This window comes from Dioscorea cayenensis, chromosome 14, assembly GCF_009730915.1.
Source record: "Dioscorea cayenensis subsp. rotundata cultivar TDr96_F1 chromosome 14, TDr96_F1_v2_PseudoChromosome.rev07_lg8_w22 25.fasta, whole genome shotgun sequence".
NCBI classification, from domain to species: Eukaryota; Viridiplantae; Streptophyta; class Magnoliopsida; order Dioscoreales; family Dioscoreaceae; genus Dioscorea; species Dioscorea cayenensis.
The window spans coordinates 17586668-17602385 of NC_052484.1; the positions used below are offsets into that span (position 1 = coordinate 17586668).

The 15718-nt window shown below is 33.4% G+C and overlaps 2 protein-coding genes across 2 annotated transcripts; both read left to right on the top strand.

Annotated features, from left to right (window-relative positions):
- Nucleotides 1-2766: 2766 nt before the first annotated feature.
- LOC120275375 (UPF0481 protein At3g47200-like) lies at nt 2767-4475 on the top strand. Its single transcript, XM_039281922.1, has 2 exons — nt 2767-3385; nt 3545-4475. The coding sequence occupies exons 1-2, from the start codon at nt 2777-2779 to the stop codon at nt 3728-3730; spliced, it is 795 nt and encodes a 264-aa protein (XP_039137856.1). The 5' UTR covers nt 2767-2776; the 3' UTR covers nt 3731-4475.
- A 2714-nt stretch (nt 4476-7189) lies between these two features.
- Nucleotides 7190-14209, top strand: LOC120276209. The gene is made up of 5 exons (XM_039282933.1): nt 7190-7270; nt 9344-9452; nt 12044-12096; nt 12518-13106; nt 13200-14209. Exons 1-5 carry the CDS (start codon nt 7190-7192, stop codon nt 14207-14209), a joined length of 1842 nt encoding a protein of 613 aa, XP_039138867.1.
- Nucleotides 14210-15718: the final 1509 nt, after the last annotated feature.

The window sequence follows — 15718 nt, forward strand, 5'->3', positions numbered from 1 at the left end:
TAAATGGAATAATAAAGGTTGCATGAGATACCATTGACCGTTAACAAGATATAAGCTTCGGCATCAATTTCATGAAAGCTCTAAGTGAATATGTAGAGAATAGTACTGAATAATGAAATATTATATCTGCTAAAATATAGGTGGATTAAAATAAGAGGAGGAAAATAACTGGTAGCTTTTCTCAGTTGGCAAAATATATATATATATATATATATATATATGAGGAATAAAAGGGACATAGACTGATAGTTATTCGTGCAAATAAATACCCTTATTTTAAAAATGAAAGAATATAATAATGATAGATTCTAATTATCCCACATATTAGCCCGTCTCATATATATCTTAAATTTTTAAAAAAATCATTAAATCACCTTAATTGGGTGCACTACCATATTTGTTTTTCTCTTTAGGATCCCTTATGGGATGGTACTGATTGCTATTCATAATATATATATATATATAATAACTTAAACGATACTCTTTATTTTATTTTTTATGGTTGTTTGGTTGCTATTTCGTGAAAAGTATATTTCATCTCCAATTCCTACTCCTAAACAAGCCAAGACGGGGATGAAAAAGAAATTTTTTTTCCCTGATTTCCTGGAAACACAAATTTATTTATTTATTTAATAAAAAATATAAACTATTGAAAAATATTAAAACTTAGACCCAATATAATATAATTATAGGTGGGAATACTTCAAAGCGTATACAACAATAATTACAGCACTAACATTTAATACTTCTTTTCGGATGAATAAAAAAAAAGTAGTACAGAGAATGTCCCTCAATTATTAGCAATTATAACTATAAGCATATGTTGAGGAATAGTTTGTGAGAGACCGGCCCATCTTAGTAAGACTCATAACAGAACTCATCACAAGGCAGGTAATTGTTTCGCTTAGTTGGGCATTTCGCACTTCTTCGGAGTTGAACCTACGACCTAAGCCTTTTGTCTCACTTTAAAGTGAGCGCTTCGCACCAATTAATCCGCAGAGTTTGTCTTAGAAATAAATTATTAGCAACCATATATAAAGCATATGTTGAGGAAGAGTTTGCCTTAAAAATAAAGGAAGCGCTTGAGCATGAAGACAAGCTTGCCAGTCTTTGAAACATTAACAAATTAAAGCATGCTTGAAGAAAGAGTCCACAATTGGAACATTTACTAAATAAAATGTAATGGCAGGCTAGGGAGAGACCCGGTTGTCATCAGATTTTATAATACTAGAGGAACCCGTTCTTACAAGATTTTGTGAGGCGATTGGACAAGTGGAAGGAGGTGTGACCGGGGAGACAGAATTTGAGGAAAACCGTTGGATATCAAAATGATGGAGAGAAATGCCGTTGGAGGATTCCAAGCTGAGCCACTTGTGGATCTAATCTCATCTGGGTCTAGGTCTATTAGGGTTCATCCAAACTGGATTAAATATAGTTTAATATCAAAAACATATATACTATATAAAACAAGAGTCACATTTTCACTCAGGTACGTACTCTACTGCAGTAGCGGAATTAGGATGAATATTAAGGAGTGCTCAACTCAAAAACTAAAATAAAATTTAGAAGTTTTCTTTTAAAAAATTATATATATATATATATATATATATAGATTATCGAATTAAAATGTCATTACTGTTCCACCCATCCATTTTTTTTAAAACATAATAATAAGAATTATAGAGACATATACAATCATAACAAAAACAAATAAATAAATAAATAAAAATCAAAAAAATAAACAATATATTTTATATAAATATTTTTTTAATATCATAGTTTAGTTTTTTTACGGGACCATTATTTTTTAATATTTAAGTAATTAATTAAAAAATGCCTGTTTTTGTCAAATTAAAATCAAAATTCACAAAGATATATTTTTAATAACACATAAGCAGGCCGAAAATTAAGTTTTGAAGAATAGCATATCAAAACAAGAATTTGACGAAAGTTTTTGAAATAACTTCAATTCCGACATTTTACAATTCTATGAAAACAACTAATAATAAATATATTTCTAGAAACATCAAATCAGATGAAAATGTGAATCTTAGTATTTTTATAAAAAATAAGTTTTAACATGCTTTTTCTCTTCAAAATGACTAGATTTGTTATGGTTATAAGAGTTGCGTTCATATGTCTCAGCCAATAATTCTCAAAACATGCTGTATCACTAATTTGTATAAGAAGACAATATAATAAAGCAGACACTAATTATAAGATTTTACTAAAACTCACAATAGCCCAGTGCTTTTTTCATACTAAATCTAAATAATTAAACAAGATGAAATTATATTTATTTTTATTTATAAACTAATGATAATTTTTAAATATTTAAATTATCTTGAAAAAAGTTTAGTGACAATTATATTAGCTAGGGATATATGATTGTATTTAAGGGTAGACAGCTGGTTTGCTAATTAAAGATTCCACTGGCTTGTAATGAATTGAATGGTGATTATAACTTTCCCTATATACCCCCTTTATAATAGATGGGGGAAAATTCATTCCCCTCCTAAGTGAAAGGTTGAAGGTTGAACCTTCTCTAAAGAAATATTTTATCAAGAACCTGTCTTGATCTAAGTTTGAAGTTATTCCAAAACTACAAAAGTCTGGCAGAATAATAATATTTGATCAAGAAACGCTTTGGACAGGAAAGCATATTTAACTACCCATTGCTGGCTTGCAAAGTTTTATCATATGCCGACATTATATGACTAGTATATATAAACATCTACATTTCATCCATTGCATGCTAGACCTAAGCAAAATTAAAATGGAGAATGCTGAGTCTAGCTTTTCCTCTTTGTTGTCGGATATTCAAATGGCTATCGAGGCTGCCACTAAAGAGAGCAAGTTGCGGGAGCAGCAAGATCAATCATGCGTCATGAGGGTGCCTTGGAGGAACACAAAGTGCATGAACGACTACGAACCACAAATGGTGTCCTTGGGTCCTTATCATCATGGCAAACGAAACCTCCAGGCCTTCGAAGATTACAAGTGGGAAGCCCTCGTCCATTTTATCAGGAGATCAGAAATACAGGCTGACGAGTTCGTTAAAGTAGTGCGACAAGATGCAGCCTTACTTATGAAGTGCTATGACAAACTTGAGAAGAAGTGGAGTTCTTCTTCTCAAGATTTTGTGAAGCTTATGTTGACGGACGGATGCTTTATATTGGAGATCGTTCGTCTAGCATTTGAATACAATAAGGAGGGCTACCCACCTGATCAGGAACCATTCTTAGGGCCAGACATTAATTGGCTTCATAAAATCATCCTTATACGTGAGGACATGTTGCTATTGGAAAACCAGCTCCCTTTCAGGCTTCTGTACTCGCTTCTAACTGTGCTGCATAAGTCTTCTCCAAATAAAAGTAATTTGGAGGTAATCACATGCCACTTTTGATCATAAAACTCTCTCAATGCATGCGTGTTTCATTCCATTCTAGCTATTTTTTTTTATTTACTAAAAAAACATGGTTGAAAATCATTTCACCCAATCTAGCTAGGAAACTTATCACCATCTGAATTAACTTCATTACAGAGGGATGCCAAACGTGTATTGAGATTTATTCATTGGGACAACCCTTTGAAGATGGTTGGAGTGGATGACTTGAAAACTGCACTTCATCCCACTGGATTACCTTTATTCCAGCATGAGTCTCAAGTCTCGCGCAGAATCGCGGCTGCAAGAAGACTACGTATTACCGACTACAAAAACGGCACTTGAGCTCTCCAACGCCGGGGTCAAGTTCATCCCTAGCAACAGCATTGGATTTCTCCAATGGCATCTTCGAACTCCCTTTCATGAGGGTGGAGGAGAAGACCAGGCGAAAGCTCTTGAACCTCATCGCTTTATGAAAGGATTCTCAATAAAACCAACAACGGTGACTACCTACGTAAATCTCATGGTTGATCTTATGAAGATGCCGGAGGATGTGAATGTGCTTTCGCGCCTCGGGGATCATCGATGACTGCCTTGAGAGTCCTCAAGAGGTGGTCAAGCTCTACAGGGACATCTCCTGTGGCCTACCCCGACCCACCGCTGACACCTTATCGATCCGTTTTGACATTAGTAGTTATTGGGACAGCAAACGGAGACGCTTCGGAGTCTATCTCAAAAGGACATATTTTAGCAGCCCTTGGGCGTTCTTATTGCTTGTGCTGTTGTTCTCTCTCATTTCATGGTGGAGAAAGACTTCTGATATGGCCATGATCCCAAAGCCACGTTTTTGGGGAATCGACTATATATATTATATGCCTCTTGCATGGCAAAGACGTGGGTTAAATGGGTGATGAAGTCAGTTTAGATTACTTTTTATTGTCAATAAATTAAGGTGGCCAACGTGCAGCCATGCATGTATATATATTTGAGTCATTGAATAAAGGGGGTGGAGCTGGATGTGCTCGTGACGTTGTACTCGTGCAGCCAATGTATATAAATAATTTCTTGAAATGGAATAATTAAGGATAACAAATCCCATTCAAAGATACTCTTTTTTTTTTCTCAAGCTTTATCTTTCTTTTCTTTGGCACTTTTGTTGACTCTTCTCACTTCCCTCCATCTACTAGTCTTATGTTTCCTGTTGTCCACCGTATCATATGTAACTCCTGTCTCTCTCTCTACATCCATCCCTCCTATGTCCTGTTGGAGTTAAAAGTTATTAAACCAAAATAAAGAAGAAGATGAAGATTAATAACTAAGATAGTATTTGTTTGGAGGAATTGTCACGCCCCGAACTTGGTGCGTTGACAAACGGCCGCAGACCCACAGGGCGGGGCCCAGTAAACCTGCAAGGCCTCAAAACCTAAAAGCAGACTAGGAGTAGAAAATAACTGACAAAATATCAAATAAGAGTACAACTTAAAGTTTACAACCAAACCCAAATACAAGGTAAATGAAATACAGCATGACCTACAAGGAGGTTCTTAAACAAAAATACAACATATGCAAAGACAAAAGCCATAAAACATAATTCCAAAGAAGACATCCACTGAAATCCTTCTAAGATCAGTGGGTTTACTGCTCCTGATCTGAAAAGGATTTAAAATAAATCCATGAGCTCACTAGCCCAGTAAGTAATCCAAAACAAACTGAAAGTAAAAGTTCAAATATCAAATTGTACAAAAATCAATAGCGCCAAAAAGGATTATCAAAACCAAAGGAGGAAATGTAGATAACAAAATCCAGAATATGTCTCCAAATTCACTGTAAGTGCCAAAGGTCATTTGTTTATCCTCGGTGACAGACCCGAGCCAAAAATAACAAAAAAATCATTTATTTACCCTCGGTGACTCGAGATCGAATACCAGGGTGGTCGTTGATTATTTCACCGAATCGGACACGGTGCAGGCTGCAGTCTCATTTTTCCCAAAATTACTTGTCGACAAGGTCGTGGTTTAACCCCCAGCGACGGGGTTGCATATCGCTCATTTGGAGACCAAAAATATTCATACGGATTCCAAAGTCAAGAATACGTAAATTTCACCCAGTATCTTCCAAAAAAATTCAGGGTAATATTACAAAGTAAATAAAAATAAAAAAAAAACAAATGCTAAAAACAATTAAATAATTAAAATAATTGCTAAATACACAAAAGATTTCCAACTTCCAAATCCTGCCAGACTCCCACATTAAGAGGTAAAGAAATGTAAATTACCACTAAAAACATCTCATAAAGAAAATGATAATAATAATAATAATAATAATAATAATAATAATAATAATAATGAATAAATAATTATCCAAAATCCGCCAACCCTCTAATTCTATTAGAATGACTAAGATTTTAATTCCAAATCATCATGTTGTATGATTGGATAGTAAAATAAAATATTATTATAAAAATATTGTTAATAAGGGAAAACAAATAAGCATAAAAATTGGTAAGATAAAAATGTTATGTTCCCACTAAGTCTAGGGGTTATTTATCTAAGATATAAGCAATAAGATATAATGGCATTCCCCAACATAAATTTCAAAGAATAAACACAAATAATTTTCAGAAAATTCCAAAAAATGAAATAACAGAAATAAATAAATAAAAATTTAAAATTACCAAACTTTTAAATACAAGGGTTTAAGGGATCACTTACTTGACAATAGTCTAATCCCAATTGAAATCCAAATAAATTCCTCACGGTGGTCCTATAATAAAGACATCGAACTAAGTCTAAATACCTAATTAAAGCAACAATAGTTCAAAAGTGTCTACAAATAGACCTAACATAATACTAATACTAGTGGTAATAACAATGGTGTGAGACAAGCACATAGAATGATTTTTAACAAGAACAAGAATAGGATGTGAGAGAAACAAGGATGGAAATAAGTCTTTTAGCACAAGTAACAAATCAATGCATGCATGCATATATATATATTATCACATTATTTAAGGTGGCAGGACCAACATGTGTGGATATATATATGCTACCATATTAAAAAGGCTGCCAAAGAGTCAATGTGAATGTAAATATCTATACTATACTTGATGCTTATACAATCAAAGCATGACATGCAACCGGACCACATCTTGGAGGCTTCTAGTCTTTTGTTTTCCATGCAAACAAGTAGGGGATGCAAAGCTCAAGAGAGGGATCAAGTTTACTAGCATTTCTAGTAACAAAAAAAAAAATACAAATGCCTTAGAAGGTCATGCACAAGGGTGCAGGAATTTGCAAAGCCCAACACACAAGCCAAAACTACAACCTATACATTCAATAGGTAAGCAAAAACATGGGATTTTGGCTTGGGTTTCAAGCATCATTGCATAAACATATAGATGTTTCCATGAGTAAAAACTTATGTAGCTTGGAGGCCAAGAACTAAGGATATTCAAGAGGCATAAGAGCAAGTTTTAGCATGCATAAAGAGAGAGTTTTCATGCAAGGATAAGCACAAAAACATCAAACAACAACCTCATGCAAACATAAGAAGCAAGCTAACAACCATCATGCAAGAAAGAGAAGTTATCTCCGGACAACGTGAGCAACCTACAACAAATACCTCTAGGTTGATGACGAGTTGAAGAGCTCCTCCCCGGTTTGATCGTCGCTGCTACAGCTGTTCGGTAAGGTTCTTCACTCTTGAGGCTTCAATGGAGAGGAGAGTGAAGTTAGAGTGTGGAAGGAAGCAAGGAAGGGGTAGTGATAATGCAAAGGGATGAGGAATTATTGCCAGGAGACAAAGATGGGACTGAATCCTGGAATCCCTCCATGCTTTTCCTCCTTTGCAAGCTTTTCAAAGCAAGAAGCCAGGATTAAGGGGAAGGTAAGCATGTTTAGCAACTTAAACAAGATCTAATCATGGGCGGGGTCCACAGGAATTTTGAGTTATATGTAATTTGAGTTAGTGAATTTTTAGAAATCTAGTGTTTGGTTTATAAGATTCTAAAATCTTATATAACTCAGATTACATCCAATGAGGAGATTTAGTTTTATACTCAAATTGGGGATAAAACCAAATCCTTTGTTTTTAGACTTTTTCATATGACTAACTTGTGACTGACCAATTAAAGAAAAACAAGTATTGTCAAACATTCATAAATACTTTTGTTGAGTATAAAAATTATTAAATGTAATAATAAATTTAATAATTATTTTAATAACTAATTTAATAATAAAATTAATAGTTAAACCATCAATACCATAATTAAAATCATTAAATAACATGGTAGAAATATATGAAAAATTCATAAATATTTTTTGATGGGTTAATAATTAAATTTAAAAATTACAAAATATAATAGAAAAATAATAAATATAATAATAACTTTAATAATAAAATTAATAGTCAAACTAAATAATATCATACTTAAAATCATTAAAATAACATTAAAATATTTGGTATATAAAAGATTTTTAATTCCAAATTTACAAATTTTCTAATTAAATATAAAATTTTATAATACAATATCTGCAATTACATTTAATCAAACATTAGATTTGACTGCTATGTATTTTGAAATCCATTATTTTCAATAACATTCAATCAAAAGTAATGAAAATGGGAGGCTGCAGTTTAATGAGAAGCTAAAAAACTGAAGGTTGTTTCATTGCATAGTCATGTGATGAGCACGTGCAAGTTTGTTATAATTGTTTCACTGATGTGGAAGCTGAGGTGGATAAGTTTTGATAGCTTGAAACCACATCAGCATGGTTGTTAATTATAACTGTATTATTTCCATTCCTGTAATCAGATATAAACAAACATCCTGTAACTCATCTGATTTGAGTGAAAATTTTTCATCTCTTCTCCTCAATCCCTTTGATGCTTTTGGAGATCGTCAACAGGATTCTTGGGGTTTCAGGCTGGTTCAAAAGGCAGTTGCCTTCTTCTCTTGGTGTTATGAAGATTGAAGCATCCTTTGTGAGTAAATCCTTGATCACTAGATCTATTTCAACAACGTTATATCCTGAGGGAGAAACACATTCTAACTAAATAAATAAAAAATAAAAATAAAAACTCTCAGGCCCAAGGTACTATGCATGCCTTCAGTTCTCAATGGTTTCGCTTGAGATGTTGGACTAAGTTACTTATGAAATATGTGTTGAATGCTTGAAATATTTGTGCTTGTTTTTTTTTTCGATATTACATTAATGTTGTAATAAGCATTTGACTTAAGGATTGCCCCTTAAGTGGGTTTGTAATTTGTACAAGGATGATCTAATTTGTACAAGAAAAACGCTTTGTTTATTCTTATCACATTTCTCTTGATATAGGTGAAGGTTTTTTTCCTCCATAAACACCATCTGTCTTATTTTACAATTAATTTATTAAAATGTATACCCATCTTACTAATACTTTAATTTACAAAAATTTTGACATCTATATTATTGTCTTTTATTGTAGATAATCCTTTAGGCTAGTCTTTTGCTAGCTTCAATATTTTTTTTTTTGAATAAGGTGGATAAACTACTAATTTATTAAAATAAAAAAGGTAAGTACAACAAACAAACAACAAAGAAAGCATAAAAGGCTGTCATCCTCACCAAGAATGAGGATAATAGAAACAGTATTGAAAGAGAAGACAATAATGAAAAGGTGGGAAAAGATAACGAGCTGGGATGGCGAAGTCAACCATCTGGAGACACAGGCCTGTCCAGCGACGATAGGAGCATATTACTCTTGGCCAGAGGTGTGCTCCAAATCACCAACCGGTTCAGTTGATCTAGAACTCAGAAAATTAAGGGAACGCTTGATCTTCTGAGCAGCATCTGAGAATTTCTGCTGAAGGGACTCCGAATCTGCAGAAATCCAAGAGAGAAGCAAATTAGTTGTCTTGTAGAAGGTAGAGGTAATGGGTAAATAATTTTGATTAAAAATATGATTGTTGTGTTTCAGCCAGATATTCCAGAAAATGGCTTTAGTGTAGAGATCCCAAATAATCCTGAAGGTAGGGTTCAAAGAGGGGATCCAATTGGTCCAGATATTGGATACAGAGGATGGAAGAGTATCAATATCTAATAGACATTTGAAGTAAGACCAAACTCTCTATGAAAAAATTCAATCGATGAAAATGTGATCCACTGTTTCTAAGTTATTATGACATAGAAAACATGTGTCAGTGGCAGGCAAGCCAACAGAATAAAGTTATTTTATTAGGGGATTTTGTCTTCCAGAATTTGGAGTAAAGTTGACTGCGTATTCCTCCATCAATAAGGAAGTTGTAGAAAGATTTGACTGAGAAGGTTCCGTGTCTATCTAAAGACCAGGTAAAAGAGTCCTCTTGGTCATTTGTACTGTTCATAATCGCATTTAGAATTATGGCAATATCATCAGGGGAGGCTGTTCTGAAAGGATTACCACGGGAATTAAGTATATGAATAAATTGTCTAAAAATAATCCAAGGGTAAGAGCAGTCCGAAAAAAGTGATGCCCAATGATCTTTTGGAGATTGACCCTCAAGCCATCTATCCAACCAGAATACTCTAAAAAACGCTCTTTATTTAATATTAATTTTTAATTATAGATGGTCAAAGTAAGGACCTTACCAAGAACCTTTATACCAGAAGTACAAAGAAACTATCCTATTATTTAATCATTATATATCAACTGTGATATGTTTCAAAATTTTGAGATTAAAATATAATAAATTCCTAAATAAGTAAGGCTATTTAAACTTTAGTTGATAATATCACTGTTAAATCACAACACATAAAATAGGTGGCTACATTAAAAAAGAAATCAGTAAATGAATTAATAAAAATAAAAATAGGCAATCAGGCAAAATTGATACCGAATTCTTGGAGATAACTAATACGGGTTGGGAATGTTAGTTGATTTCTTAAAAATATAACTTTTTATGCTATTGAGATATAGTAATTTGTAAAAAGCTTGGAGGTTTTTTCAAAAACTTTCTTAAAATTAAATATATATATATATTTTTATACTAAATATACTAGTTTGTAAAAACCAATGGCCAAACTATAAAATTTTACGAATATTTTTCAATTTTCTTTATATATATATATTAATTTATTAAAAAGAACAAAGGAAAAGCCGTCTAGTTCGTTCCTTGTATATTAGAGCAAAGTACGTGTTTAATATGTAAAAAAAATGGAGGACAGTATAACATAAACTCTTTTGTTCCTTTTTTATTTTGTAAATAAGTTTAGAGTACAATATAAGAAGTTAATTGAGTATAGCACAAATTATTAAAAATCATGTCCCACCAAAACCATGCTATAACTTTTTAAGTGTGGTACAACACAACTAAAAGACAATTTTGCCCCTGATTAAAATTAAAAATTAAAACACCTGTCCTAAACCCAATTAAAAATTTTAGAAATATAAAATTATATTTGGTAAAAAATTATTAATTATTTTATTTTAGAAATTAAAAAAAATATAATTATATCCTAATAATTTTACAAATTTTAAAAATTTAATGACGGCTATTTTGAAGAAATTTCAAAATATTTTGTCCTGTCAAAATTTTTTTCTAAAACAACAAAGATTATACAAAGGGTATTATAATAATTTTACAATTTTTAGTCCAGTACTTATGTAAATAAAATAAGAAACATTACAAAATTTTTGTGATGTCCACTAAATATCAAACAAAGAACAGTACAAAGCATTTATACAATAATTAGGTATTTATACTATATTGTACTCCTTGTGTTGTACCTATGTGCAAATCAAACGGACCCTGAATCCTCTAAGAGTTCTAACATCGTGGACCTCTTGAAAAGTTTTTTTCTATATACACAATGATTCGAACTTGATACCTGCTTAAATGATCCAACATCCTACCATTTACACCAACTCTCATTAATAATATTAGTTGAATTTTACCATGTCAACTATCTACATGGACATTGTTTTTATTTTACAAAAACATTCTTCTTGAAATATATATATATATATATATATATATATATATAATTTTTTATATTCACCTAAGCATAAGGAAAACTAATTTTTAAAAACTAATATTTTTTTTAAAAGTTTTACTTTCTAATAAAAATTACTTTTTGAGAACAATATATTTATATTTTTCTCAAAAACATTAAAATATTTCATAAAAATTATATCTTCAAACAATTAGATTTTTTTTAAAGAATTACATAGCTTGTGGTATCATCAATTTATATATATATATATAAAGCTATTTGGATTGCTACATGTATGTTTCGCATCACATAAGTGAAATCTAACAAGAAAAACAACTGTATATTAAATCATATGCTAAGTTAGCTAGTATCATGGATAAAAAATTAACCCTTCTGGCTGCGGAGCTTACATCCTATCTAAAAAACTAGCTCATTTAAAAGCCAATCTTCGCCTTTGGTCAAAGAATACATTTGTTGCTTCAAATCTCCTTAAGAAAAATTTACTAGCTGAATTAAACTACCTTGACACCATTGGCGAAAGTAGAATTCTCTCGGTGGATAAATCCAATCGCCTATCACAAATCTGATCGGAGCTCTACTCTATTCTAAATCAGGAGGAAATTTACTGGAAGCAGAGATCCAGAATCACTTGGCTTAAAGAGGGGGATCTAAACACAAAATTCTTTCACCAATTTGCAAATGGCAGAAAAAACAAAAATCATATCCCTCGCATTCGCCATAACAGCCACTGGACTGAAGGTAATGTGCAAATTGGTAGAATCTTCAATGATTATTATCATACTCTCTTTGGATCTCCTCTACCTAATAGGTTCCTACTTGATTGGCAACACTTATTTGATTATAAAGAGAGAATTGATCTTTCTCATCTTGAATCACCTTTCTCCTTAGATGAGATAAAACATGCTGCTTTTGACTTAAATCTCGATAAAGCTCCCCGGTCGATGGATTTCCCTTTATTCTTTTTCCAAAAACACTGGACCACCCTTCGAGACACTTTTAGTTAAACTTTTTTGACGATTTCTATGTCGGATCCCTCAACTACGAGCGCCTAAATTGGATTCACATCGCTCTCATTGCAAAAAAACCAATGCACTAGAGGAGGTCTCGACTATCGTCCCTATTAGTCTAATTAACTCCACTTGTAAAAATCATTTCTAAGATTCTCGCCTCTCGCTTAAGTTCAGTGATTAGCAACCTGGTGGATGATTCCCAATCTGGCTTTATTAAGGGCAGATGTATTGCGGATAATATTATTGGAGCTCAAGAAGTAATTTTTAATCTGCAAAAACGGAAATCACTTGGCTATGTTTTCAAAGTTGATTTTGCTAAAGCCTTTGACTCTCTTGATTGGAATTTCCTTCTTGATGTCCTTGCTGCTAGAGGGTTTAGACCTAGATGGCTATCTTGGATTCACACTATTCTCTGTTCTGCAAAGACCCAATTCATCATCAATGGTACTACCCAGGTGTATATCCGATGCAGAAGAGGATTGCGACAAGGTGATCCTCTTTCATCTCTTCTATTTGCTTTGGTTGTTGATGTTTTGAGCGCTATGTTCTTTCATGCTCTTAGATCCAAAGTACTCTTTGGAGTTCCTTTGAACCAATTTGATAGCATCTGCCACCTGCAATATGCTGATGACCTGTTAATTTTCTCTGCCGGGGGTCAAGATGATCTCCGAATCATCAAGCTTATTCTTTATGTTTTTGAAGGTTCCTCTGGCTTGTCAATTAATTTCTCAAAGAGCTGTTTGTATTCCATAAATTATGGTTTCCAACCACATTCCTCAACTGCAAGAATCCTAAACTGCTAAAAAAATTGTTTACCCATCACCTATTTAGGGGTCCCCCTTTCTGGAAAAAGGCCAAAACGCCTAGACTGGGATAAACTCATTGGAGCGGTGCGCTCTAGACTCACCCCTTGGAAAGCAAATTACTTATCCCTGGGTGGTCGTTTAACTCTTATTAATTCAGTGCTCTCAACTGTTCCAGTCTACTGGATGTCGGTATTCAAACTACCCGCCTGGGTGATCAAAGATATTGATCAATTCCGTAGAGATTTCTTATGGAAAGGACCTGATTTGGGTTCCAAAGGTATTAGGTTGGTTGCTTGGAATAGGATCACTAGACCCAAAGACATGGGTGGCTGGGGAATTCTTAATCTTAGTGATTTTAATATAGCCTTGCTTGGGAAATGGTCGTGGAAACTATCTTGCAACCCAAATTGTGGTTGGGCCAAAATCATATACATCAACTACCTAAACAGAAGCCCAACTGGAGTTTTGTCTTATACTCCACCCAGAAACAAATCTTTCTTCTGGGCGGGTGTTATCCCCGCCCTTTTACCCTTTCGGTCTTGCATAAAATTAAACCAGGACGATTCTCCTAACTGGGTTCTGGAAAAAAATGGGAAGTTCACTGTCAAATCCTTTTACAAATTCCTTATTGACAGTGGATTGTATAGTCCACTCTACTCGCATTTTTGGAAAACTCGTAGTCCTAGCAAAATAACTCTTTTCTGCTGGCTTGCTGGAGAGGATAAAATTCTCACTCTTACAAATCTTTTCAAAAGAAGGTGCAACTTTCAAAACACCTCTGATATTTGTGTTTTATGTCACAATGCCTCAGAGGACCTCGATCATCTTTTTCTTAATTGCACCTTCTCAAACCGAATCTGGCATTTTTTCTTCAACTCTTTGACCCAATCTTCCCTCCACAATCTATCCCCTCGCTCTGGACTACCTGGTTACCATCCATTAATCTTCAACTCCGATGCATCTGGGATTTCATCTCCCGAGCGATCTTATGGAATATCTGGATTAAACGGAATACCCGTATTTTTTTCAACTTAATGCTTTTACTCGCTTCTACACTATTATTTTTTTAAATCGCTAATATCTCGCTCTCTTGGTTTTCTTTTAGTTTCGATCAGTAACTCAAACAATCTCTCTCCGAGGCATCCCCTACGAATCAAGCGCTCCCTCAATTTCCTTAGTGCCGAGTCTCCACTCATTCCGCGATCAAGATCCGGGATGTAGCACGTGAGTAGTCCCTACACTTGTCCGATCGATATGCACGATGATCCGGACGGTGTTTTTTTCATCCGTCCAGACTTTTTATCTTTGGCTTATACTGGTTTTCTCCTACGTTGTTGTTATGTTGTACTTAGTTTTGTTCCTCACCTCTAGTGAGAGGGATCGTTCTCATCGTATCCTTTGCTATTTCAATAAAAGTCGTGGTTTATCCACATTTTTTTCAAAAATGGCTATCTTATCACACACACGCACGGATGTCATATCGAACATTTTGAATATATGGAAAAACAATGAATAATACTCTTAAATTAAGAGAAAAAATACATTTAAATAATTAAAAACATAGAAAAATATATAAGTAAATATTTTATTTTCCTTTTTCTTGAATAGTTTATAAAAATCAGATGTTTTGTTAATTTTAGGTATAATTGCCATATAAGTCCCTGTAATTGTGTACTTTCTGCCTTTTTAGTCCTTGTAATACTTTTAGGTACATTTAAATCATCATATTTGATCGAGTTGGGACTTTTGAGTCTGAGGCGTAGATGGCGTTATCTTCGCCGTTTCTTTTGAGCTGGCATGGTTTTTAAATATTTCTCTGTTAGGTACAATTAAATCCTTGTATTTGATCGAGTTGGGACTTTTTTTAGTCCCCTTATTTCGATAATAAAAAGTCACATTTTGCGAGTTAGGTCTAATTAAGTCCTCATATTTGATCGATTTGGGACTTTTTAGTCCCCCAATTTCATAATAAAAAAAGTCACGTCGGCGAAAAAGAAACGGCAGAAAGTTAACGCCCATCTATGCCGCGGACTAGAAAGTCTCAACTCGATCAAATATGAGGGACTTAAATGTACTCTAAAAAAGTATTACAAGGACTAAAAGGGCAGAAAGTACACAATTACAGGGACCTGTATGGCAATTAAACCTTAATTTTAGATGAATTATGAGTTTTTAAAAAAATAAGTTTTGATAAATTAAAAAAAAAATTGCCCTACTCTTATTATTAAGAATAAATACCCTTAGTTTCCAAAAGAAAAAGTAGTTACTTATTTAGGACCGTGCTTTATTAAGTATTCAAGCGATTGAAAAGTACTAAAGTAGAATAAAAAGAATGATCACACCAGACCAACCACTTGCAACAAACATCCCAGTCATAAAAGTGCCCAGGGATCTTATTCATTTCTGAGCTTTGAAGCTTCATCATATGCCAAATCCCAAGTACATTTACCATCTCTATATTTACATAGATATCTACATCATTCTCTTCCATATCCATTGGTACCATTTGCCTTGAGCTCAGTCAGTTAAACTGAGAAGTAAGGC